Below are 26,394 nucleotides of genomic sequence, written 5' to 3' on the forward strand. Positions count from 1 at the left end.
TGTAGCTGGAAAGGACTGGATCCCTCTCTTCCTTTTCTCCTGAGAGTATTAATCCCTTCTAAGGGCCCACTCTCATGACCTCATCTAAACTTAGTTACCTCCCAATGTCCCCACCTCCAAATATCATCCCACTGGGGACTAGAGCTTCAACATATTGTTCAAGAAGAAAAATTCAGGGCACCCGTGTAGTCCAGTCAGTTGTGTGTCTGCCTTCGGCTCAGGTCATGATCCCGGAGTCCTGGGATCGAGCCCCACGTGGGGCTCCCTGCTCAGCAGGGGGTCTGCTTCTCCCTCTCCCTCTGCTCCTCCTCCTCCCCCTGCTTGTGCTCTCTCTCTCTCAAATAAATAGATAAAAATCTTTAAAAACAAAAAAAGAGAAAAATTCAACTGAGTACATTTGAAGATACAACTGGCTTTATTAAGTGATTCATGGTTCAGGTGGCACCCTGTTTAGCAAGTAGAGGGTCGCTCTAAGGAACTGTACAAAATGGAAGGTTTTTATAGGAAGGAAGGTAGGCTCCAAAAATTATTAGCAAAAGAAGAGAAAGATTATTCCAGGTAAGGTGACCTTCCTTAGGAGTCTTATTAGGTGGATTACCTCATCTTCCTTTGGGGAATGGAGAAAGCCCATGTGACAGATTCCCTTATTGGCACTGATCAGAAAATTCCTGACTGACCATTAAGACTTACCTTTCTGGGGGAGGTTGAAACTGCAGTTAGGTTACGTATTAAGCCCTGGTTTGACTTGGCCTAAGTAATGCCGTTTTGGACCTGTGGTTTTCTTTTTGACAATTCTCCCCTTTCGATTAGACTCTTAGCTTAACTGAGAGACGTGATTGAAATGTAAAGCATTAGCGCCTCTTTCAGCTCCCACTCTGGCTCTGTAGTTCTTATAGCTCATTCTGATCCTCTGCGTGACACTCATAAGTTCAGGTTGTGGCTAAATCCCTGTGATCTTCACAGGCCACAACTTCGGGTCCACCGCCCTTAAGTCAGCCATTCTCTTCACTTTTCCTCTGAAGTCCCAGTCTCAGGGAGATCATTTGCTTGGTAGTTAGTAGCTGTGGACAGGCATTTACAGCTTTTGAGAGGATGCAATACTCCAGGGAAATTATGGTAACTATAAGAAGGATAATTCCTAATGTTTGGAGTGCACTTCAGAGCCATGGTCTGCAAAACCCAAACCAATCAATGAAAGACCCCACTGAAGGAGTCACCCTTTTAAGCCAAGTGGCTTGCTCAGTGATTATATGTAACTGAATTTCAGCTTGCCTGGAGGTGTTAATCCAGACATAACAGGTGATTTGCGCCACAATGCAGACACTTCCTTGCTCCCCTAAAAACTAATGAACGGCTATCCTATTATCAACAACTATTTGGGCTAGAGATCCTTAGCAGTAGATTTGACAATAATTTCAAGAATTAAGGAAAAATTCCTGATCACAGCCTTGTTTACATTTATTCCTAACCAGGAAAGTTGGGACGCACCAAAGCAATGAATCCTGGTTCATGAATCCTGGTAGATCCTTTCTAACTCAACAGTGTAAATTCAGGGGAGTCAACCAATGAGATCTCTTGTTTTCTTGTGAAAAGTTGGGGTGGTTACATTTTCTCCTAGGCTGAAATAAAAGGTTGGTCTAATTTCCAGAAGTGAATTTCCCACTTACCAATGACCTGGGAGATACAGATCAGGGCATTACCTTTCCCCACTAACGCCAGAGTAAAGGAAAGGAAAAGGAGAAAGGGTTTCCATGGGTTTTTTTTAAACAGATTTCTTTATTTATTTGAGAGAGGGAGACTGTGCCTGTACAAGTGGGGAGGGGGAGGGGTTAAGGGAGAGGGAGAGAAAGCTCAACCAGACTCCCTGCTGACTTTGGAGCCCTGAGTGCAAGGGCTCCATCCCATGACCCTGAGATTATGACCTGAGCTGAAATCAAGAGCCAGGCACTAAACCAATCGAGCCACCCAGGTGCCCCAAAAGAGTTTCATGTTTAAAGTATGAAGTCTTGTTCTGTCACATTGGATAGAAGGAATCTACCCCCATGTCAGCTACTTCTCTTCCTTTGAATTTGATTCTTCCTTTTAACTTGATTTGAAGGGCCCTAGTATCGACACAGGAACAGGTGTCAGGTAGAGTTTTCTAGTTTTGCAGCAGTGTTAGCAGTCAGGAGCACTTGGCAAGGTCCCTTTCAAGCAGGCTGGAGGGCTGTCTTCCTCTTTTTCCAGAGGTGGGGGGGCTGTCTTCCCTCAATGACATTTCTGAAACACCCCGTCACCATACCGTACACTGACGGACAGGATCCTTTGCATTGGGAGCTGGGAAGGCCTGTTTCACCTGTCAGTGATAGGCTTGAACATCAGACATTAGAGTTTACCAGTCGCTGGTCATACTAGCGTGAGACAAGGGATCAGTAGGAAGTTGCATCAGTATACCTTGGTTTGTTGCTGACTATCTTGTGTGGAATGAGTTTGTCTCCTGAAGGGAATACTGCAAGCAGTCAGCAACACTAAAAGCAATACCTGGCTTGGAAGTCCAGTAGTTTCGGCAAGTTTAGAAGTTTTATTTATTGATTTTTATTTAATTAATTAATTTAGTTATTTTATTTTTTTAAAGAGGGAGGGCAAGGGGCAGTGGAGAAGGAGAAAGAGAATCTCAAGCAGGCTCCATGCCCAGCTCGGAGCCCAACCTGGGGCTCAATCTCACAACCCTGAGACTATGGCCTGAGCTGAAATCAAGAGTTGGATGCTTAACTGACTGAGCCACCCAGGTGCCCCAAGTGTAGAAGTTTTAAGTTTAAGGAACCCATTAGTTCTCTCGACCTAGCCTGATGATTGAGGATGATAGAGACAGTGATAATTCCAAGAAGTTTGCAGGTTTTTATCAAAGCTCATGTGATTTACCCAGTGAAGTGGGTTCCTTGATCACTGGAGACCAGAGGACTTATAGCAACTGGGAAACACATTCTCTAACAGCTTCTTTGCCACCATGAGGACATGAGCTTTGCAGGAGGAGAAGGCTTCAGTCTGTCCTGAAAACGTATATATAATAATGAGAACATATTGAAAACCCATGTTAAGTGGCAGTTGAATGAAGTCCAGCTGCAGGTGTTTAAAGCAACCAGAAGGAGGTCTGAAGCCTCAGAGAGCAAAACCAGTTTTTCCAGGATTATGGACCTAACAGGTCAGACAATGCTGGTAGATTGTTTTTATAACTTTATAGAAGTCTTTCCACCACTGTTTATTCATAATTTGAGTCATCTTAAATGATTATGGTGGGTGAACAAAGGCAAAAACGAAAAAAAATGGGGTTTGTCAGGAGGCCAGGAAGCACCAAGCAGCCATCTTAATTTTTGATTCAGGAGCAGACCATTGCCATGTTACAAGGACAGCAAAACTCTGGCAATGAAGAGCCATTTTTTAAAACAGGTATGTCTTTCTGTAACCAAATCACCGTTGAGTTCACTCTTTGGGGAGTCACAGATACACCAGGTGGAGCTGTCCCACGAAGTGAACTGTACTGGCAGGAAATAAGATCACGGGGAGTCACTTCCAGAGCCGTGACTTTTGGAGCGAGGTGACTAGGTTCCTTCTGTTTAGGGGTAGGAGGAATATTTAGATAGAGGCAAGCACAAAGGCTGCTTGTGGGGCGCTTGGATGGTTCCATTGGTTGAGCGTTGGACTCTTGATTTTGGCTCAGGTCATGATCTCAGGGTTGTGAGATCCAGCCTGGTGTGGGGCTTTGCACTGAGCGTGGAGCCTGCTTGAAATTCTCTCTCTCCCTCTGCCCCTCCCCCTGCCTCTAAAAAACAAAAAACAAGCTGCTCGTGGGCCTGCGCATACATCTTACGCCCCGTAAATGACACTCGCGCTCCTCCTTGGGCGGGGAGTTTAAGGTAAAGTGGCTGTTGGTCACTCGCTGGGTCACTCCGTGGTCTGTCTGCACAGGTTTGAGTCAGGGTTGAGCTCAGACTGGTCTGGCTGGTCAGGCCCGCTGGAGCTCTTCCTCAAGGCAGTTAATCTGCTCTTGGCCTTTTATTACAGAGAAACGAAAAGAGATTTGGATGTGCTTGTGCCTCGACTGCTTTTTAATTTATAGCTATTCAAAAGAGCATATGCTTCGGGGAGCCTGGGTGGCTCCGTTGGTTAAGCGTCGGACTCTTTTTTTTTTAAATACAGATTTTATTTATTTATGAGAGAGAGAGCACAAGTACGAGGAGCGGCACGCAGAGGGAGAGGGAGAAACAGGCTCCCCGCAGAGCAGGGAGCCCGAAGCGGGTCTCAATCCCAGGACCCTGAGATCATGACCTGAGCTGAAGGCTGATGCTTCACCGACCCAGGCGCTCCCCTCCACCGACTCTTTTGTTTTTTAAAGATGTATTTATCCTTTTTAGAGAGAGAGCGAGAGCGTGTGCACCACACACACTCGAGTGGGGGGAGGGGGAAAGGGAAAGAGAAAAAAAAATCCTCCAGCAGACTCCCCACGGAGCACAGAGCCTTTGGTGGGCTAATCCCAGGATCCTGAGACCACAACCAGATCCGAAACTAAGAGCTGGCACTTAACCGACTGAACCACCCAGGCACCCCTAAGCATCTGACTCTCGATTTTGGCTTGGGTCATGATCTCAGGGTTGTGAGCTTGTGCCCTGCATCGGGCTCTCTGCTTAGCAAGGAGTCTGCTTGAGATTCTCTCCATTTCCTTCTGCCCCTCCCCCCGCTTGTGTGCGCTCGCGCTCTCTCTCTCAAATAAATAAATAAATAAATAAATAAATAAATAAATAAATAAATGCTTCTAGAAATTACAAAATGTACTCATAAGCTTACAAATCAAAAGAATCCTGGTATCTTTCATAATACTTCCTAGTTTTCACTAGAAATTAAGGTTCCTAAGGGTTAAGAATTCTAAGTAATATATGTAATTAAAGCTACTATAAACAATAAGAGAGGGGCGCCTGGGTGGCTCAGTCAGCAAAGCGTCTGCCTTTGGCTCAGGTCACGATCCCAGGGTCCTCGGATCGAGCCCCACCTTGGGCTCCTTGCTCAGCAGGGAGTCTGCTTCTCCCTCTCCCTCTGCTGCAGCTCCCCCTGCTTGTGCTCTCTCTCTCCCTGTCAAATAAATAAATAAAATCTTTTTTAAAAAAGAAGTAAAAAAGAAATAATAAGGGAAACAGCTTTTAATGCCAGGAGGGTTAGATGTGTTTTTGTAAGAGAAGGTATGAGGAATGGAGTTGCATTTTTTTATTGACAGAAAAGAAAATAATTTTGTCCTAAAGTGAGGTTAATCGTTTAAAGAAGAAAAACAGGGGTGCCCAACTAGCTCTGGTGGCAGAGCATGTGACTGTTGATGTTGAGACTCTAAAGGTCTAAAAAAAAAAAAAGAAAACTGTAAAATCAGGATGTGGAACCATACCTTTGAAAGGGAATTTTAGTGTGTGATCAACCTGGCTAAGAGTAAAATGAATTTATTTAAAAATGAATGTTGGGGGACACCTGGGTGGCTCAGTCGCTTAAGCGTCTTCCTTTGGCTCAGGTCATGTGCGCTCAGGTCCCAGAGCCCTGGGATGAAGTCCCCCATCGGCTCCCTGCTCCTGGGAAGGCTGCTTCTCCCTCTGCCTCTGCCTGCCACTCCCCCGGCTTGTGCTCTCTCACTGACAAGTAAAATCTTAAAATAAAATGAGTGCTAATTTCAAAAGTACGTGGGTAATTATGGGCCCAGAAATCTTTACAAACACACCTTGTTAAACTCAACTTTATCCCGTCTTGTCAATTTTTCAGATTCATTGTTTCTTCGTATAAAAGGTCGAAAAGCTGCCTGCTCTGGTCACTTCCTCAGGTCTTCATGCTTCCCCGTGTACCGGCAAAAATTCAACAAAATCTGTGCTTTTCTCCTGTTCATCCGTCTTATGTCAGTTTCATTCTTAGACCCAGCTAGAGACCCAAAGGAGTAGAAGAGAATCCCAGACACACACCCACCCCCATTTGGGTCACCACCTCTTCCGAAGGACACAGCAGCATTTGCAAAAGCCCGTTCCAGGAACTCCAGGAAAGATGGGTGAGCAGGGTGGAAACTAAATACAGAAAATTGTTGTGCGGAGATGGTGGGGCCCACCTGAGAACTGTCAGTGTGAGCGATTCACAATATGCACTCCACAGGAACTCACAGGATGCCCGTGTTTCAGGAAGCCAACTGTGATCCGGCTCTGAGAATTTCCAGTAGCCCCCTTATAATTTAAAAGTAGCCCAGACCTGGTATGGATAAGCAAATGCCTCTTCCCTTAAAGGGACTTGCATTTCAATGAACTTTAGTTTAGAGGAGTGGAGAGAGAGAATGGACAATATCCCCTCCCCAGGAACTCCTAGTTTGCATTTATTCCTGAAGGGAATTGTGATCTGACCCTAAGAATTTCCAAGGGTTTCCCACAAAATTTAAAAGTACCTAAGACTGATCCGTATTCACAAATGCCCCCAGGTCCCCAAAGGGACTTGCATCTCATTGCAATGTCCTTTTAAAGGAAGGGAGTACTTTGGTCAGCTTCCTGGAATTGTTAAAACAACAACAAAAAGGTCTTTCTCTCCTTTCCTTTATTTCTTAGAAAAAAAAATCTTAACTACTGCCTGACACTATACACAAAATCAATTCCAATTGTATTGAAAATCTAAAAATAAAAGACAAAACAACAAAGTGTGTAGAAGACAGCGAGAGAACATCTTCATGATCTTGGAGTTGGGAAAGATTTCTTAAGACACTGACAGCACTAACCATAGGGAAAATGTAGATAAGTTAGCGTTTTCTGAGCTCTGCCAGCACTACATCAATTTGGTATTCTTCAGTGTACCCCCCACACACCCTGCAGTGTGGATTCCACTCCATCCCATTATCTTTGCCCCAGTTCTCCAGGCTCCTGTTTTATGCAAGACATGGAGGATTACCACTTCAGGATGAGTCCCTTACCTACAGAAGTGTTCTTTGTTTCCGGTGTTTTCTGAGATGTCTTGCCCCTTGGCAGTTTTGCTTTGTTCTTTTTTTTTTTTTTTTTGGGAAGCGGGGAGGGGCAGAGGGAGAGAGAGAATCCCAAGGAAGCTCCATGCCCCACATGGAGCCTGTCTCAGGGCTTGATCTCATGATACTGAGATCATGACCTGTGCTGAAATCAAGAGTTGGACGCTTAGCCGACTGAGCCATCCAGGCGCCCCTGCTTTGCTATGTTCTTTGCCTTTCAACTGAATGTATCCCCTGAACGGCTTCTGTTCTATCTCCTCCCGATATTCCCGAAGTCCTATAGTTCTTGCTGTGTGCAAAGGATATAGGTTTACCACTTCCCAGTAAACCCTGTACTTAGACAAAGTTCACTGGTCTTATCTGGGATATGCTATCATGAAGCAGGCCCCGTCTTAACTCTGCATACCTGTCCCGTGTGGCTTCCATGCAAATTCTAACTGCTTTGGGAAACCCTTACACTTTGCGTGGGGCCATTTCGCTGACAATGGAGTTGGTAGGGGGTTTCCATGCACCTCACTGGTTTTGTGGGATCACCAGAAGAGTCGAGGCACTGTCTCTCAGCCCCATGTTCATACGTTTGCACTCAGTTTTAACAAAGTGAATGTTGAATTTTATCAAATGCCTTATCAGCACCTACTGATGTGGTCAAGTAGTTTCCTCTGATTTCCTGAGTAATGACTTTCGTGAAAGGATTTCCTGATGTTCAACTACCCTTGTATTTATGGACTACACCCTACTTGGTCCTACATCGTATCTTATTCTTTTGCTATATTGTTGGAGTCTTGCTTATCTTTACTTTAGAATGTTTGTACATGTATTCAAAAGTGAGAGTTGTCCATAGGTTTTCTTCTATACTCTCTCTCTTTTTAAAGATTTATTTATTTTTATTTGGGGGGTGGAGCAGAGGGGGAGAGAGAAAGAATCCTCTAGCAGACTCCATGCTGAGTGCAGAGCCTGACGTGGGGCTCAATCCCAAGATCCTGAGATCATGACTTGAGTCGAAATCAAGAGTTGGACACTCAAGCAGCTGAGCCACTCAGGCGCCCCTGTTCTGTACTCTGTTAAGGAGGGTTAGGTATTAGGTTTATTGTCGGCTTTATGGAAGAGCAAAGGTCAAGACTAGGTCATACATAGGGCACCCGGCTGGCTCAGTGGGTGTGGTGTGCAACTCTTGCTCTCCGGCTCGCGGGTTCAAGCCCCATGTTGGGTGAAGAGATTACTTACAAATACATACACTTAAAAGAAAAAAGACTAGGTAATACACTCCTGAAGAAGATGAACAGAGGCTTGCCCAGGAAATAACGTGAGTGATCTTAAAATTATAAAATTTGTATAAGTGAATGTAGGCGAGTATCTTCCTGACCTTGGGGTAAGGAAGATCTCTGAAACCAGACACAAAGAGTAGTAATCCCCTGAAAAAGAAATTGGTAGATTTAACTACTGGATTTGGGAACTTCTGCTTACCAAAGATCTCTTAAAGAAAGTGAAAAGGCAAGCCACAGACTGAGAGAAAATATTTGTAATACATGTAACTGGCAAGGGATTAGTACTCAGAATATGTAAGCAATTCCTTTTTTTTTTTTAAGATTTTATTTATTTATTCGACAGAGATAGAGACAGCCAGCGAGAGAGGGAACACAAGCAGGGGGAGTGGGAGAGGAAGAAGCAGGCTCATAGCAGAGGAGCCTGATGTGGGGCTCGATCCCAGAACGCCGGGATCACGCCCGGAGCCGAAGGCAGACGCTTAACCGCTGTGCCACCCAGGCGCCCCGAAAAATAGCAATTCCTAAAAATTAATAAAAGGGAAAAAATACAAAAACTGGCAGAAGACAAAGCCAGGTATAACACAGAACGGAAAATGCATGTGGCCAAGAAACCACTGAAGAAAAGATCCACCTAGTAATCAGGGAAATGCAAGACTGTAATGAGAGACCTTTTCTACCCACTGACCTGGCAAAAATAGTCTGAAAATAGCAAGAGTTGAAGAAGATATAGATTCCAAAGCATCTTTTGTATCTCGCTAGGAGTACGAATTGGTAAGGCCACTTTGGGAAACAATTAGGCCCCACCTATTAAATTGAACACATGCAGATTTTCCATTCCTGGGCATGTATGGGAGAAAAACTTTCATATGTTGAACTATGAGATGTGCACACCAATGTTCACAGCACTGCAATGGCAACAGACTGGAAACGACTGAAATGCCCTTCAACAGGAAACTGGTTAAATAAAATATGGACAATTACGTATCAGTAAAAATGAATGAACTACAGCTACAAAAAACATCCTGGATATTTTCTGGATAAAAATCTTAATTCTATAATAAAAATAAAAATCTGGATAAAAATCTTAATTCTATAATGTTGAGGAGAGAAAAGCAAGTCCCAGAAGTCTACAGACAGAATTCTTTTTATATAAAGTTCAAAAATAAGGTAACCTAGGGACACCTGGGTGGCTCCACCTGTTAAGCATCTGATTCTTGGTTTTGGCTCAGGTCATGATCTCAGGATTGAGAGATCAAGTCACACTCAGCAGGGAGTCTGCTGGAGATTCTCTCTCTCCCTTTCTCTTTCCCTATCCCCCCCAGCTCACTCACTCTCTCTCTAAAAAAAGAAATATATGCTAAAGCTTTATTGAAAAAAACAAGGTAGAGAAATATAAATGCCATATAATTTCGCTTATGCGTGGAATCTAAAAAAAAAAAAAAACAGACAAACAAAATCAGACTCCTAAAGACAAAGAACAAACTAGTGGTTGTCAGAAGCGAGGAGCTGGGGCGATGAGCAAAACAGGTGAAGGGGATTGAGAAGTACAAACTTCTGATCATAAAATAAATACATCACAGGGATGAAAAGTACAACATAGGGAATACAGTCAATAATATTGTAATAACATACATGGTAACTACACTTAGTGAGCATAGCATAATGTATAGAATTGTCAAATAGCCATGTTGTATACCCAAAAGTTATATAATGCATATAACATTATATGTCACTATACTGCAATTTAAAAATTTCTTTAAAAAAATAAAAATAGGGGCTCCCCTTGGTGGCTCCGTAGGTTAACTGTCTGCCTTCGGCTCAGGTCACGGTCCTGGGGTCCTGGGAGGGAGCCCTGGCAGCAGGCTCCCTGCTCAGCAGGGAGTCTGCTTCTCCCTCTGCCTGCCGCTCCCCCTGCTTGTGCTCTCACTCTCGCTGACAAATAAATAAATAAATAAATAACATCTTTTAAAAAATTAAATAAAATATATGCAGTTCTGATCCATGCTACAACATGTTGCAAACATTATTGGGAGAAATCAGTTATAAAATGACAATTATTATATAATTCCACCTAAATGAAACATCTATAATGGGCAAATTCACACAGACAGAAAGTGGGTAAAGGTTACCAGGAGCTGGACGAGAGGAATGGGGAGCCAGTGCTTAATGGAAACAGTTTCTGTTTGGGGTGATGAAAAGGTTTTGGAAATAGTGGTGACAGTTGAGCATTAGGAATGTACTTAATGCACCTGAACTGTACTTAAAAATGGTGAAAATGGCAAATTTTGTCTTATACATATTCTATCACAATTTTCAAAAGGAAGAGAATGATAAATCTTAATGCAGGCTATTGGCCACTGTGGGGTCATGATGGTATATGTAAGTTTCTGGTAGTGATTCCATGCCAGAGTCAGGTGGTAGCTTCATGGGTGTTAATGAGCTTATTTTTAAAATAAAAAACAATGTAAGTGGGCCTTCAGTGGACAAATTTTATGGATAGTGAATAATCTGATTCTGTGCATCTGGATTAAAAAAAATAGAAAAGGAAATAACCATGTTCCCATGAGCCAGGATATGTTCTCATACAGAACATGAGAAGCCCCCTGGGCCCCCCATTTGCTTCCTCCATGCCATCAACAGGGTTTTCAGTTTTGCCAAATGGAATAGCAGGAATAGTCCCTTACAAATGCTGTCAACTGATCTTTGACAAAGGTACAAAGGCAATTCAGTGGAGAAAGGATAATCTGTTCAACAAATGGTGTGGGAACACCTTAGACATCCACTTGCAAAAAAATGGAATCTAGACACAGACCTCACACACTTCACAAAAATTAACTCAAAATAGATCAGAGACTGAAACATAGAATGCAAACCTATAAAATCCCAGAAGATGGTAACCTAGGGGAAAACCTAGATGACCTTGGGTTTGGTGATGACTTCTTTGGATACAAAGTTTCTGTTGCCTTTGGAGAGGGCAACGTCATCACTTGAAGAGAAGCTGGATGGTTTCTGGGCAGGGGTCTGGCCAGGGAAGCTAGTAGGCAAGGTCACAAGCGACTACTGGGAAACAGAGCTCCCCAGATGGGCATCTGGCATGGTGGGGATGTGGACCAGGAATCATATCCAGTGGAAAAATAAAAGAGTGAGCTCCTGACATCTTTGTGCAATCAAGGGTGAGTTGAAGTGGAACCCTTCTATAGGGTGATATAGTGTCCTCAGGAGATCCAAGCTTTAGGGCATGGAGAGAAAGCCACGCAGAGTCATGACAGGACCAGTCCGCATAAGAACCCAGTTAAGGGGCTGGGGCGCCTGGGTGGCTCAGTCGGTTGGATGTCTGCCTTCGTCTCAGGTCATGATCCCGGGGTCCTGGGATTGAGTCCAGCATTGGGCTTCTTGCTCAGCTGGGAGCCTGCTTCTCCCTCTGCCTCTGCCCCTCCCCTCTGCTGATGCGGGGGCATGAGCACGTGTGTGCATGTGCACGTGTGTGTGTGCACGTGTGTGCACGTGCACGTGTGTGTGCACACACACACTCTCAAATAAATAAATAAAATCTTAAAAAAAAAAAGAACCCAGGTAAGTCTCACCTTGGCATTTGTCTTCAGGCTAAAGAATGCTACAATGGCCATGACAGTCATGGTGGCGACAGCCCTCCTCCTATGCTGGGGTGTCTCCCAGTCTCTTCCTCATTGCTGAGCTTAGATCAAAGTAGTTACCCCGGATCAATTGACTGTCTCTTGATCTCTTCCTCCCCCACACTCCTATTTGTTAACATTTTCTTTTCTTTTTTTTTAATGGAAGTATTTTTATTTTATGTATAATGAGTTAGCATGAAGGTAGATATTTTGGATATCAGCAGTTAAGGTAGGTCTCTTGGATGACCCATTCAAGGAAGTTCACCTAATCCAGCTTAATGAGGCCTGTATCCTTTTCATACTGCTGGAAACACTGGCTGCACACATTGAGGCCGTATTTCCAGATCAGACCGTGCCAGATTGAGCAGACGCAGCAAGACCATGGCCAGATTTCCTCAGATGGCTCCAGTAGAGTTGATGGTGTCCCATCTTGCTCTCGGATGCAAAGAGGAAAAAGCTTGTTATGATTCTCTTTTTCTTTTTTTCTTTTTTTTAGATTTTATTTATTTATTGGACACAGAGAGACACAGTGAGAGAGAGAACAGCAGCAGGGGGAGTGGGAGAGGGAGAAGCAGGCTTCCCGCTGAGCAGGGAGCCTGATGCGGAGCTGATCCCAGAACCCCGGGATCATGACCTTAGCCGAGGGCAGACGGTTAACGACTGAGGCATCCAAGCGCCCCGAGGATTTTCTGATTGCAAAAAGAAACTGACATTAACTCAGGCAAGAAAAAGGGGTGTATTTGGCTTGATGCTGAGTAGATCACTGAAATGGTGGAATGTTTGATCAAGCAGGTCCTGGGATGGACAGGCATGACCGGTTTTGAGTGGGGCCCGGAGCAGGAAAGGATCCTGCAGAAGGTCTGGGCTGCAGTGTGAGCTGCTCTGCAGTTACAGCCGTTAGACACAGCCAACCTGAAGGCTCGAGAGGATCTGTCCATGGTAGATGATGATGCTGGGAAGAGTCTGTGGGAAGCCTCGATAGAAGGATCTAAGCACAGATCCATAAAGGTCTGGAGCAAGGCCCTGTCTTCTGTGGCAGAGCTACTTACTGTTCAAAACGCAGCTGCTGTCACACTACCGGGTTTTGGTACAGACTTAGAAGCTGACCATGGGACACCAAGTGCCTGTGTGACTGGAGCTGCCTGCCCATCATGAACTAAGTATTGGCAGACTCACCAAGTCATGTGGCCAGGCAGGCACAGAAGCAAGTTAGTGAAGATGGCACCTTCAAGACCAGGCCCAACTGGAATCAGAGGCTCAAGTCAGGTAGGGGGACTGGTAGTCCAGCCTCGAGGTCACCTGCCTCCATTACACTGGTACTCCCCCTCAGCTAGCTCACACCTATGAACTGATGAGTGGTGGGGGCAGGAGTCACTACGACTGACTGATGACAGGGAAACACTTAGATCTGGTTCACTGGTGGGTCATCTTATTATGTCGGTATTAGTAAAAACAGACTGCTGCCTAACTACAGTTCCACTCAGAGAGACCTTAAGGGACAGTGATGAGGAGAAATCCTCCTGGTGAGCAGTACACTTGGTTTTCCACTTGGTAGAGAGAGAGAGAGAGATGGCTTGAGGTAAAGATGTCCATGAAAAATGACTTAGAAGATTGGTCAGGGGCCCAGGAGGAAAAAGATTGGAAGGTCAGTAAAAAACGTTCTGTACCCAATTCCAATGCGTGGTGGGAGCTTTTCCAGAGCACCAAGCAATTCTTGTCCACCATGTGGTGTCCTATAATTTAGCTCAATTCTGATTGTATCTACTTGGAGACAGCATCAGATCCCACCAGATAAGCATTCACTCTTTTAAGACCTCACCCCACTTCAGAAACCAGTCTCAAATCCAAGTCTTTTTTTTTTTTTTAAGATTTTATACATTTATTTGACAGAGAGAGAGAAAGCACACAAGCAGGGGGAGAGGCAGAGGGAGAAGGAGAAGCAGGCTCCCCAATGAGCAGGATTAGTTTGCTGAAGCGGCTCACAGGATTCAAACACTTCCTAGATCACCAGGTTATTGTAACTCAGGAACAGCCTGCTTAACAAGGTACGGGGAAAGGCACAGAGCTTCCATGTTCTTTCCAGGCATGCCACTCTCCCGTACCTCCAACCCGGGTCTCCAAACCCTGTTCCTTTTGGGTTTTAAAGGAGGCTTCATTACAAAGGCATGATTTTTTAAAAAAGATTTTATTTATTTATTTGAGAGAGAGAGAGAGTGAGCAAGAGAGAGCACACAAGAGCAGGGGCAGAGGGAGAGGGAGAAGCAACCCCCCCCAGCCCCCAAGCACAGAGCCTGCCGCGGGGCTCGATCCCAGGACCCCAGAATCATGAGCTGAGCCGAGGGCACATGCTTAACTGACTGAGCCACCCAGGTGCCCCTACAAAGGCATGATTGATCAGATCACTGGCCATTGGCTGTTGATTCAACCTCCATCCCCTCTTTACCCTGTGGAGGTCAGGGAAGGAGGACTGAAAGTTCCAACCATTTGATTATTCAGTTGGTTCTCCTGGCAACCAGCCCCCATCCTTAGGTGTGGCCCCAAAATCACCTCATTCACATAACACAAGACACCTTTGTTGCTCTCATCACAGGAAATTCAAAGCGTTTTAGGAGCTCTGGGCCAAAAACAGGGACAAAGACCAAATACATACATTTTTCATTATAAATCACAATGTGATAGAGACCAGAAGGTTTGGAGGAGAGCTGTGTGGAGATGTCTAATATACCTAGGGGAGTGCATAAGAAGGGTACATGGATTCCTGTGTCTCTGCCAATGACCCCAAGCAGAATGGGAACTCAAACTCAACCACCAGGCAAATAGAGGGAAACCTGTGGTGGTCAGCCAGCTTCTCTCCATGGTACAATGGATCCATGAAGGCAGTGGTCTTGGTGGAAGGGCTGGAAGTTCTGCACAGGCCCAGAAGGAGGGGTTTTCTCTCACCAAGGATGATCTCGATACTGCCACTATTGAATGCTCAACCCACTGGCAGCAGAGATCAATGCTGAGCTCTTGGTATGATGCCATTTCTCAAAAGGACCAGCCAGCCATTTGGTAGCAGGAAGGTTACATCAGGATTCCTCCTACGAGGGAGGGGGCAGTAATTAGTCACACTTCGGATTTGGATTTGCCTTCCCTATGCACAGCATCTCTGCTAGCAATCTATCTGAGGGCTTACACAACACCTGATGTATTGACATGGTATGCCACACAACAATGCTTCAGAGCAAGGGACTCTTTTTCCAAGAAAGGAGGTGGGAGAATAAGCACATGTGCATGGGAGCCACTGGCCCTGGCCTACACTGCATCACCCAGAAGCACCCTGAGCCTGTTGAAGCCTCAGCAAAGATTCTGGCTCGGGAAATTACCCTGTGGTGTTGGGGGATGTTACTCCATAATGCGGCAAATGCAGTGAATTAATAGTCAATACATGGTGCTATGAACCAAGGAGTGGGAGTAGGATTGGCTGTCCTCCCCATCATTTCCAGTGACCCATTTGAGGAATTGGTATTTCCCATTTCTGAAACCTTAGGCCTTCCTGGGCTAGAGGTCCTGGTTCCTGGGATAGGGGCACTGTTTCTGTCAGGGGTCATGGTAACTTGAAACAAAAGTTACCATCTGGTCAACATAGACTCTTCATGCCCATGGACCATCCAGCCAAGAAAAGATTGTTATAATGGTGGCGCAACTGATCCTGCATACATCAGGGGCCAGCACTGCTGCTCTTTAAGGAGAGAAAGAAGAATGTCTACAACTGAGGACATTCAATAGGGTGTCTCTGTGTTCCATAAATAGACAATTGCACAAGTGTGGCCTGACAAGGAGGTAAGCAATGAAAGGTTCAGACCTATGTAGAATGAAGATCCAGTTGAACCCTCCAGGAAAAAAACCAAGACTGGCAGTGATGCTTTCCAGAGATGGGGGAAATCTAGAACTGGTGACAGCGGTTTGGTCAATGGTAAAATGGCCACAAAGTCTTCCCATTCGTGTATTCGCAGACATTCACACTCCTATGCAATGTGACTTTGTCGCTCCTCCCATCAAGAAGCAGTCTATGCAGCCCTTGAATCTGGGCTTTGCTATGTGTGGTGGGTAGAATTATGTCCTCCAAAAAGTTCAAGTCCCAATCTCTGGTCTCTGTGAATGTGATCTTATTTGGAATTAGAGTCCTTGGAGATGTAATGAAGTTAAGAGGAGGTCATGCTGGAGTAGGGTGAGCCCTAAATCCAATGACTGGTGTCTTCCTTTTCTTAAAGGAGAAGTTGGAGACACAGAGGAGACACAAGGGGAAGAAGGCCATGTGAGGACAAATGCAAAAACTGGAGTGATGCAGCTACAAGCCAAGGAACAGCAAAGACAGGAGCCCCCGAGAAGCTAGGAAGAGGCAGAGAAGGACCCTCCCCCAGAGCCTTCAGAGGGAGCGTGGCCCTACCAACACCTTGGTTGTGGATATGGAGCCTCCAGAACGGTGAAAAAACACATTTCTGTTTTTTTTTTAAATTTTTAAAAAGATTTTATTTATTTATGTGACAGAGAGACAGCCAGCGAGATAGGGAACACAGCAGGGGAGTGGGAGAGGGAGAAGCAGGCTTCCTGCTGAGCAGGGAGCCCGATGCGGGACTCGTTCCCGGAACACCGGAATCACGCCCTGAGCCAAAGGCAGACGCTTAACGACTGTGCTACCCAGGCTCCCCTATTTCTGTTGTTTTAAGCCACCAGGTTTGTGGTCCTTCATAGGATGGCAGTACCCTCTTTGGGTTTGGGGCAGACAACTCTGAGATGCCCTCCATCCACCTCCTAGCATAATAAGGTCAAGTCCTGCTGGCTCTGAGTGCCCACCAACTTGAGAATGTAGCCTTGTACTGGCTTTCATCCCGAGACCACTGTCCAACATAAGCAACCTGTACACCAGCCCTTGTCTCAAGGTCGGCTTCTCCAGACACTCAGTATCTCTTCTCCAGACTCCGAGCAGGCCCACCATTCCTGATTCCTAGCCTCTGACCTAGGAGTCAGGGAGGAAGAAGGGCTTTGGAGGGGCCTGTGTGGTTAATGATTCCGTCACTTGCCAAAGCCTGGAAATGAAGCGTGCGGCAATTTAATCAAGTGATCTTCTGCAGCCAGGGGGCTTGGGCTCAGCAATTCTCCCTGGTACCCCATGGGAAACCAGCCCTCAATCCGATGCTGCTTTCCAGGCAAAGGCCTTCTCTCTCCAGGCTTGTCCAAGAAGACAGGGCAGGCTGTGGGAGAGAAGAGGAAGAGATGGAGGGAACCTCAAAGCGGTGTGCCTGAGCGTGGTCTGGGGCTGAGACACAGGTAGGCAGCGGACTCAGATGGGCCACCCCTGTGCGCGTGCGAGGGTCCCTAGAGTATCCCAAGCCATGTGGCGGGCTCTTCACCACCTCTTTTTTTCCCCTTCTTTTTATCTTATTTTAACAAAGGTGTCCATTTAAACGACAGCGAGGGAACGGCTGAGTTGAAGGAAAGAAGCAGTCATTAAAGGGAAGTCGGAGGGAGGGGTAGAGGTATTCGGGCTGCAGTGTGGAGGCCCTGGGAACTGGGCTGAGATCGCGCCCCCCTCCCAAGGCCCCGAGCTCTCTGGGGGATCCCGGGAGGCGCTTTTCCATACAGGACCCCTGTCTCCTGGGCCTGCACCGCGTTGGCTGCGCGTCCAGAGCGGAGAGCCCGGAGATCCGACGCCGGCGGGAGCTGGGAGCCAGGACCCCCTACCACCCCAGCCAAGGCCCCGCCCCCCGGCTTTCCGCGCCGGCTCCCGCGGCCCCCGCAGCTCGCGCTTCCACCCCGCCCAGCTCCACTCCCTCGCGCGCGTGCGCCCCGTCCCCGCGCCCCTCCCCCCCCACCCCCGCCGCCGCCGCGGGCGCGCGCGCGTGCCCGTCGTCCCGGGCGGGAGCCGGAGACTGCGGGGCCGACTGCGGGCCAGAGAGCGGGCTCCGGGAGCGCCGTGAGCGCGGCCAGGCGAGGCGAGAGCGTGGGCGCGGGCCTGGCCGCGGGCGGGGGCCGCCGCCGTGCCGCCGCCCCCCAGTCGGCGGGCCGGGCCGCGGCGCCGAGCGCGAGGGCCGGGCTCCGGGGACCGGTGGCCATGGGTGGGAGCCGGAGGCGGCAGCGGCAGCGGCAGCGGCAGCGGCAGCGGCGGGCCCCGCGGGCGGGGAGGCGCGCGGCCCACGGCCCCTGACGGCCCCCGGCGGCCCGGCGCGCCCCCGCGCCTCCTGGGGGGCCGTCGCCCAGCAACGCCCGGCGCGCCCGCCCATCCCCCGCTGCCCTTTTTCTCCTGGCCGGGTGCGAGGGAGCATGCCCGCGCCTGGCCTTAGCCAGCTGAGTTAACCCGAGGGGCGTGGAGCTGCCCCTCCCCCGGGGGTGTCCTCCCCTCCCCCGCTAGGCGGCCCGCCCCTTGCGCTAGGGTATGGCCCCCGGCCCGGGCCCGGGACCCGAGGTCCCGCACTCCGGCCAGTGAAAGGCGTTTTCCCGTTCCCGCCCTCCTCCCTTCGCTGGCCAGCACCATGGGATGTAATATGTGCGTGGTTCAGAAACCGGAGGAGCAGTACAAAGTGATGCTTCAGGTAGGGGCCGCTGGGGCGGGGGGCGTGGGCGCCACCTGGGGAAGAAGCTGGTCGCAAACCTGGGAGGGCTGAAGGGCTGGAAGAGGAAGAGGTAGGGAGCCATTCCCGCCCTCAATTTCTGGGGCTGCTGGGTGTTGGCGCTCCGTGGGAACCAGTCACAGATGGGGGGAGCTGCGTGGGGATGGGGTGCAGGGCGCATCCCTTGGGCGCCCGGAGTAGATGGGGACGTGAACCCTGGGTCCAGATCGGCCTGGCTTGGGAAGTTGGGCTCAGCCAGGTCCGGCGCGCTTGCACCCCGGGCCCAGGAGCCGGGAGGCGCGGTGCTGCCGGCGCCGGCGCTGGATGAAGGTTGCATAGCAACGGGCTCCGTTCCCTGCACACGCTTGCCCGGCTGGACCCAGGGCGGGGGAGGGAGATGGGCACCCGCGGCGCGGGGGGCGGCCAAATCCAGGGCCCCGAGTGCCAGGGGCGCAGGAGTCCGCGGGCGGTCTGGGGCTGGGGCGCTTATCCTGGCACCCACTTTTCGCCCTGGCCCTACCCAAATGGTGCGCTCCCAGGCTGGGGTGCCGCGGTCTCAGCGAGGGGAGGGCTGTCTGCAGGCAGCGGTGTCCGTCTCCCTCTCTGCCCTGCAGGGCCTCGGATCCAGAGCCGCGGGGGGCGTGGACCGGGAGGTACTCGACTGGGCAGGAGGGGATATGCCCGGCCGCGCGCTCGGAACCCAAGCCCAGCCCGGTGGCCCGGACCGGGGCTTCCTTGCTTGTGCGTGGCGTGACTTCGTGAGTGTGTGCTTGTGCCCCGTCTGTGTGTGCGCGGAGGCTCCTCCGGCCCCGCGTGTGTGTACTTTCTGTGTGCGCTCAGAGAGGTGTCTAGGGAAATGTCCCGGATGGTGTGGCCTCAGACGCCCCCGGGGCTAAGTGGAGGGAGTTCGAGGTCGGAGGGAGTCGGGACCCAGGGGCAGACTCGACGCAGACAGGTATGCACTTCAACTCCGGGTTTATGGGTCAGGACTGGGGAGCAAGCGCTGGTCGGTGCGGTGTTGGCTGGGTGAATGGGGTCTCCTTAGAAGAATAGGGGGAACTCCTGTAGGCATCCGCAGGGGCGCGGTGTGTGTGGGGGTGGGGGAGGAATCGGCATCTCGGGGGATTGGGGAAGCCGCGGGAGCCCAGCTTTGGTGCTGTGAGCCTGGTTCTGGCCACTGTGAGCGGGAAGGGGCAGGACGGGGAATCTTGCTCTTCCCTGGCTCCTGTACTCCGCTCCTCTCTGAGGCCCTGTCTCCCGGGGCGCGCGGCCCTCCGCTTTTCCCGCTCGCTGGCCCTTGCCTTTCTTCCATTCTCGCCGTCCGCCTCCGGGCCGTTCCTCTCTTGTTCCTGCTGTCTGGAAATCTTGCCTGGCCATTGTCATTACCCGCTCGTGGAATCGGGTTCGGTAATAACTCGTGCTGGGACAGGAAGGCAGTCCCTTGGAATCCCAATGGTGGGCACCGGGGCTGCAGGCGGAAGGTCGGGCTGCACTGGTTGGTTGGTGGCATGGTGGAATCCCACCCTCACGCCTTCCTTTCTTGGAATGATTCCACCAAATGGCAAGCAATTCCAAAGCTGTTGGCTCTTGACTTCCTCAGAGAGGGATTGAGGTAGTATTTAATTTAAGGCGGATCTTATGGGGGTGTGTGGAAAGGAGAGAGCGACCTGCGCTGCTATACAGGTTTGAAATGACCCGGGGTCGAGGGGCTCCCCCTGGCAGTGAGTGAGGGGAGGCTGCCACAGTTGGGGCTGGGACTGCCCACAGGGAGGCTCCATGTTGGAGGAGGACTTGAGATGAACCTGGGCAGGAAAGTTCAGAGCCAGGCTTTCCTTGAGAGAGAGCCCCAAGCCCTGGGGAGATAGGTCCCCAGGAAGAGGGGCCCGCATGCCAGCTGCCCTCTGCAATTTCCTCCTCTGAGTTGCAGCCATCACAGACCAGTGTCTGGGGGCACTGCTCCCTTTTAAAGCTCCTGCAGAAGTTTGGGCAGACTCAGAGCCTGGATGCAGTTTTAAAAGAGGAACTATCCTTTAAAACGAAGGGGAGGGGCGCCTGGGGTGGCTCAGTCTGTTATGCCACCGACTCTTGATTTTGACTTAGGTCCTGATGTCGGGGTGGTGAGATCAAGCCCCAGCGTGGGGCTCCTGCGTGGGGTGTGGAGCCTGCTTAAGATTCTCTCTCTGTCTCTCCCTCTGCACCTCCCCCCCTCTAAAAATAAATAAGTAAATAAAATAAAATTAAGGGGAGACAAAAGAAGATTGAATAAAAAGGAGCTGGAAAGCCGGGAAAACCAAGTCAAAACCATTAGTAGTCCCAGATGATCCCATTTCTGGGGGCTGGGGTCCCAGGCACAGCAGGGAGAGCATTTCCTGGCCCAGTCCGGTCCTCTTCTCAGAGCAGAAAGAAGCTTTTGTCCCCAAAGACCAGTCAGACCTCTTGCCTGGCTCCTGTACTCCCCTAAACACTGGTGCCCCCCTAGTGTCAATGGTGCTTCTCCCTGTCCAGTCTGTACCTGCCGGTGGCCTCTGCACCTTATGAGAGTAAGGGACCCAGATGGGGCACAGTGCGGCCCAGAGAAATGCACATGCACACCTACACCACTTGCCAGGGCACTTCTTTGTGCCTTAGATTCTTGAACCCCCAGGTTAAGGACCCCAAGTCCTAGCCTTGAGTTCCAGGCCCTTTTCTTCTGATGTCTCACAGGCACAAAACAAACTACAGCTTTATTGAGCATACCCTGATAAAGTGTGCAGTCGGTGGTTTTTAATATGTTCAGAGAGTTCTGCAGCCATCACCACTATCTCATTCCAGAACATTCTCATCACCTTAAAAAGAAACCCCATCTTTAGCAGTCATGTACCCATTGCTCCCAACACCTCCCAGCCCCTGGCAACCATTCATCTCTTTATGGATTTGCCTGTTCCAGACATTTCACTTTAATGAACCATATGAACCATACAGTATATGATTGTTTTATGTGTGGCTTCTTTCATTTATCATGTTTTGTTTTTTTAATTTTTTTTTAAAGTAATCTCTACCCCCAACGTGGGGCTCAAACCCATGACCTGAAATGAAGAGTTGCACGCTCTTCTGACTGAGCCAGCCAGGCGCCCCAAGTGTCTTTTTATTGCTGAATAGTATCTCGGGGTGCGGCTGCACCACGGAGTGTTACCCATTTACCCGTCGATGGACACCGGGCTGCTCTGAACGTGGGTGTAGAAATACCTGTTCGAGTCCCTGCTTTTATTTTATTTTTATTTTTTTAAGATTTCACTTCTTTATTTGAGAGAGAGAGAGCACAAGCAGTGGGGGATGCAGGAGAAGCAGACTCCCCACTGAGCTGGGAGCCCAACATGGGTCTTGATCCCAGGACATGGAGATCATGACCTGAGCTGAAGGCAGACGCTTAACCATCTGAGCCACCCAGGTGCCCCCTTTTATTTTATTTTTTAAAAAGATCTTACTTTTAAGTAATCTCTACACCTAGTGTGGGGCTCAAACCGACAACCCTGAGATCGAGTCGCACGCTCTATCGACTGAGCCAGCCAGGCACCCTCAGTCCCTGCTTTTAATTCTTTTGGGTATGTACCCCCAAATGGAATTGCTGGATCATATGGTAATTCTGAGTCATTTTTTGAGGAGCTGCCGGACTCTTTTCCAGGGGGGCTGAGCCATGTTACGTTCCTACCAGGAATGTAAGAGGGTCCCGCTTGCTCCACACCCCCCAACGCATGTTTTTGACCATAGCCATCCTACTGCGTGTGACGTGGTATCATTGTGGTTTTTTTTTTGTTTGTTTGTTTGTTTTTTAATTTTTTTTTAAGATTTTATTTTTTTATTCGACAGGATAGAGACAGCCAGCGAGTGAGGGAACACAAGCAGGGGGAGTGGGAGAGGAAGAAGCAGGCTCACAGTGGAGGAGCCTGATGTGGGTCTCGATCCCATAACGCCGGGATCACACCCTGAGCCAAAGGCAGACGCTTAACCGCTGTGCCACCCAGGCGCCCCTCATTGTGGTTTTGATTTGCAGCTCCTGAGTGATGTTGAGTATCTAGATTTTCACGTGCCACTGGCCATTTGTATGTCTTTTCTGGAGAAATGTCTATCTTTATGCCAGTACCACTCTGCTTTTACTATAGCTTTGTAAATGAATTTTATTTTTTTAGTTTTTAAAAGATTTATTTATTTGAGAGAGAGAGAGAGCCTGCACGAGGAGGGGGAGGGGCGGGGGAGAGGGAGAAGGAATCCCAAGCATCCTCTGCTAGGCGAGGAGCCTGACGCAGGGCTCTGACACAGGGCTCTGACGCAGGGCTCTGACGCAGGACTCGATCTCATGACCCTGAGATCGTGACCTGAGCCAAAACCAAGAGTCCAGCATTTTAACCAACCGAGCCACCTAGGTGCCCCTGTAAGTAAATTTTAAAATCAGCAAGTGTGAGTCCTCTGATTTTGTACTCTTCAAGAGTGTTCTGGTTATTCTGGGTCTCTTAAGTTTCTATATGAATTTTAAGATCAGCTTGCCAGTTTCTAAAAAGAAGCCGGCTGCAGTTTTGTAGGAACTGAATTGAATTTGTACATCGATTTGGATGGAGTATTACCCATGAACATGGGATGTCTTTCCACATGGGTCTTCATTTTCTTTAAATGATGTTTTGCACTGTTGTTTCGTTTACTGCTGTTCTATTCTTTATGATGCTATTGTGAATTGAATTGTTTTCTTTTTTATTACTTTTTTAAAAGATTTTTTATTAGATTTTATTTATTTATTTGATAGAGAGAGCTCAACCAGGGGGAAACAGCAGAGAGAGAAAGAAGCAGGCTTCCCGGTGAGCAGGGAGCCCGATGCGGGCTCGATCCCAGGACCCTGAGATCATGACCTGAGCTGAAGGAAGATGCTTAACTGACTGAGCCACCCAGGCGCCCCTAAGGAATTTTTTGAAGTTCATTTATTTAAGCAATCTCTCCACCCACCGTGGCGCTCAAACTCACCATCCCGAGATCAAGAGCCGCGTGCTCTTCTGACTGAGCCAGCCAGGAATTGGGTATTTGTTTTAAAGATTTATGTGTTTATATGAAGGAGAAGGGGCAAAAGGAGAGGGAGAGAAGCAGACTCCGTGCTGAGCACGGAGCCCAATGTGGGGCTCGATCCTAGGACCCTGAGATCATGACCTGAGCCAAAACCAATAGTCAGATGCTTAACCAGCTGAGCCACACAGACGTCCTGGGATTTGTTTTCTTAACTTCCTTTTCATCTTTCTCATCGCCACTGTGTAGAAATGCAGTCGATTTTTATACATGGATCCTGTATGCTGCAACCTTACTAACTCATTTATTAGCTCTCATTGTTTCTTAGTGGTTTCTTCAGAATATTGTATATGTGGGATTATGTCATGGGCAAATAGAGATACTTTTACGTCTGCCTTTCCAGTCCGGATGCCTTGTATTTCTTGTTCTTGTCTATTTGCTCAGGCTGGAACCTCCGGTACGATGTTGACTAGAAGTGGTGAGAGCAGACATCTTTACCTTGCTCCCGATTTAAGAGGGGAAGCTTCCGGCCCTTTACAGTGAGTTAGAAGTTAGCTGTAGGGTTCTCATAAATGCTCTTTATCAAGTCAAGGAAGTTCCCTTCTATTCCTAGTTTGGGTGTTCTTATGATGAAGTGTCGTTGGACGTTGTCAAATGTTTTCTGGGTGGCTGTTGAGATGCTGGCTGGTTTGGGCCCTGGATGGTCCTGGCGCAGGCGGGCAGCAGTGAGCTCCAGGCAGCCTCGCAGGCCAGATCTGTAGCCCCACTGCCGTCCTGTCGGTATTTAACCGGGTGCGACACACGGACAAGCTCGGAAAAGGTAGAAAGATCCTGAGGGGTCGGTTGAGTTAGGAAGAGGAAGGAACCGGGTTCCAGAGGGTGGAAGGTGGGGAGGAGGTGGTGTCAGCACAAAAGCAAATGTTGCCTGAGGAGAGCCCTTCCTGGTGTCCTTGCTTGCTGGTGGCCGCTGTCCTTCTCCAGGCACCTTGACCCCTTTGTCATGGATCTAATCACGCCCCACTCTGTTGGGCTTCTATCTGCCTCTTTGTCTTTCCCCTGCCACCCCAGTCTTCTAGATCTTGATCCCTCCCCCCCCATCACATGCTTGCTGGCAGGCCCCGTGCATAGGAGTCCTATGTGACAAAGGAAACTGGCCTCTGGCCCACGGCACCCATTCCCTACAGGGCCTGGCCAGACCTCTGCTCTTCTTTCAGCCTCGAGGCCGAGTGAGTCAGGACCGCCATTGTCTCCCCTCTGTCCACATCCAGAGAGGCCAAACGACAGCCCTCCAGGTTTCCTTGTGACCCCCCGCCCCCACATCTCCTTTCCTTCGCCTCCTGCTCTTGGAGCCCTGGCTGTGCCAGCCATCGTTCCTTGTGCTGAGGGTCCACGGACCCCTCCCTCCCTCCATCCCTCCCCTGGGGCCTTTTTGTAATGGGAGAGACTGTCTGGGAACAAAGAGGCAACAGTTGGGGAGAGAAGGGCCCAGTGTGCTGTGAGAGCAGGGTGGAGGGCAGTGGGCCCACAGCTGTCCCCTCTCTCCATCTTCCTTCATCCTCTTTGGCTGCTCTCCTCACCCTGACATGCTCCCTGCCCCTTGAATGGGGGCTTCCTGTGAGGAGGATTTGTTTCTGTCATTGTGCATTGCTGCTGAGTGCCCTGCCTGTCCTGAAGTAGGCCCTCTGGAAATAATTGTGGAGTGCATGAATGCGGCACTGAATTCCAGTGGCCGTCATCTGCACAGGGTCACCATGTTTTTCCATTGTCTCAACATTTTAATTTTTTTTATTTATTTATTGAAAAGATTTATTTATTTATTTGACAGAGAGGGGGGGAACACAAACGGGGAAGTGGAAGAGGGAGAAGCAGGCTTCCCGATGAGCAGGGAGCCCGATGAGCAGGGAGCCCGATGTGGGGCTCGATCCCAGAACCCTGGGATCATGACCTGAGCCAAAGGCAGACGCCCAACAACTAAGCCACGCAGGCGCCCCTGTCTCAACATTTTAAAAATGCCCTTCCTCCCTTACCTCAGTTCCAAGGACTGCCTGAGCCATCGGCGTAGAAAATTTTAGAAAATGCAAACTAATCTACAGTGAGGAAGGCAGATGAGCATTTGCAGGGATGGGCAGAAGGGAGGGATGACAAGGAGGCATGAGGATACTTGAGGAAATGGTCCACTATCTTGATTCTGATGATGGTTTCACAGGTGCATATTTACAGAACTTTAAAGTGTTACGCTCTAAATATGTGCGTTTGATCAGATGGCAATTATACCTCACTAAAGCTTTAAAAACAAGAAATGCTTGTAACACACACATACCAAAGGAAAAACATGGGAGTACTTAGCCCAGCATGGGGCCCTAGTAGGGGTGGGTGGGTCTTTCCTTCCTTCTACTTCATGGTCCCCTCAGGGAATAGAGTGCCTGCCTCCCAGGGTCATTGCCATGGGCAAATCAGCAACCTTCACTCCTGGCACTGGGTCCCCTGGGGTCTCATTTGGCTAGGGGGTGGAGTTGCTGCCATCAGGCCATTTGGACGGTGGTTAAGGCGTGGCAGTTGGATGGAGACAGCCTAACTCGTGAACATGACACAGTTAATGTCCAGTGACAGAAGAATGTTCAGTATTATTCTGAGGGTTTCTGTAATGTGAAAGAAAGGAGAGAAAACACACAGGAGGAGGAGCCCCAAGTTGTGAAGTGTAAGGCCTAAGATGAGTGAGGAGCCAGAGGAGGAAAGACTGAGAAGCTGGGGCTCAGCGGCGGCTTTGTAGTGCAGCCTGCCTCTTGTTCATGCTTGCTTTGAGCAGTGGAAATGAGGAGCGTCTCATAGAGAATATCGTTCTGATTACTGCTAGACTTGGATCATGCCCTTGGGCCAGTCAGGTT

The 26,394-nt window shown here is 49.0% G+C and overlaps 1 protein-coding gene and 1 pseudogene across 3 annotated transcripts in view; one reads left to right on the forward strand and one right to left on the reverse strand.

The window, feature by feature from the left end:
• Nucleotides 1-12,159: 12,159 nt before the first annotated feature.
• LOC123795572 (small ribosomal subunit protein uS14 pseudogene) lies at nt 12,160-12,323 on the reverse strand (annotated as a pseudogene).
• A 5,768-nt stretch (nt 12,324-18,091) lies between these two features.
• Nucleotides 18,092-26,394, forward strand: part of PDZD4 (PDZ domain containing 4) — a 28,665-nt gene continuing 20,362 nt past the window's right edge. For 2 of the 3 annotated variants that reach the window (XM_045802430.2, XM_087859399.1), the window contains exon 1: nt 18,092-18,466. In XM_045802430.2, the coding sequence (XP_045658386.1) occupies nt 18,407-18,466 (60 nt within the window). In that variant the 5' untranslated portion in view covers nt 18,092-18,406. The remainder of the gene's footprint in view (nt 18,467-26,394) is intronic. The other variant, XM_087859400.1, reaches the window with a different exon arrangement.

This window comes from Ursus americanus, chromosome X, assembly GCF_024610735.1.
Source record: "Ursus americanus isolate L20-20 chromosome X, mUrsAme1.1.p, whole genome shotgun sequence".
Taxonomy (NCBI): Eukaryota; Metazoa; Chordata; class Mammalia; order Carnivora; family Ursidae; genus Ursus; species Ursus americanus.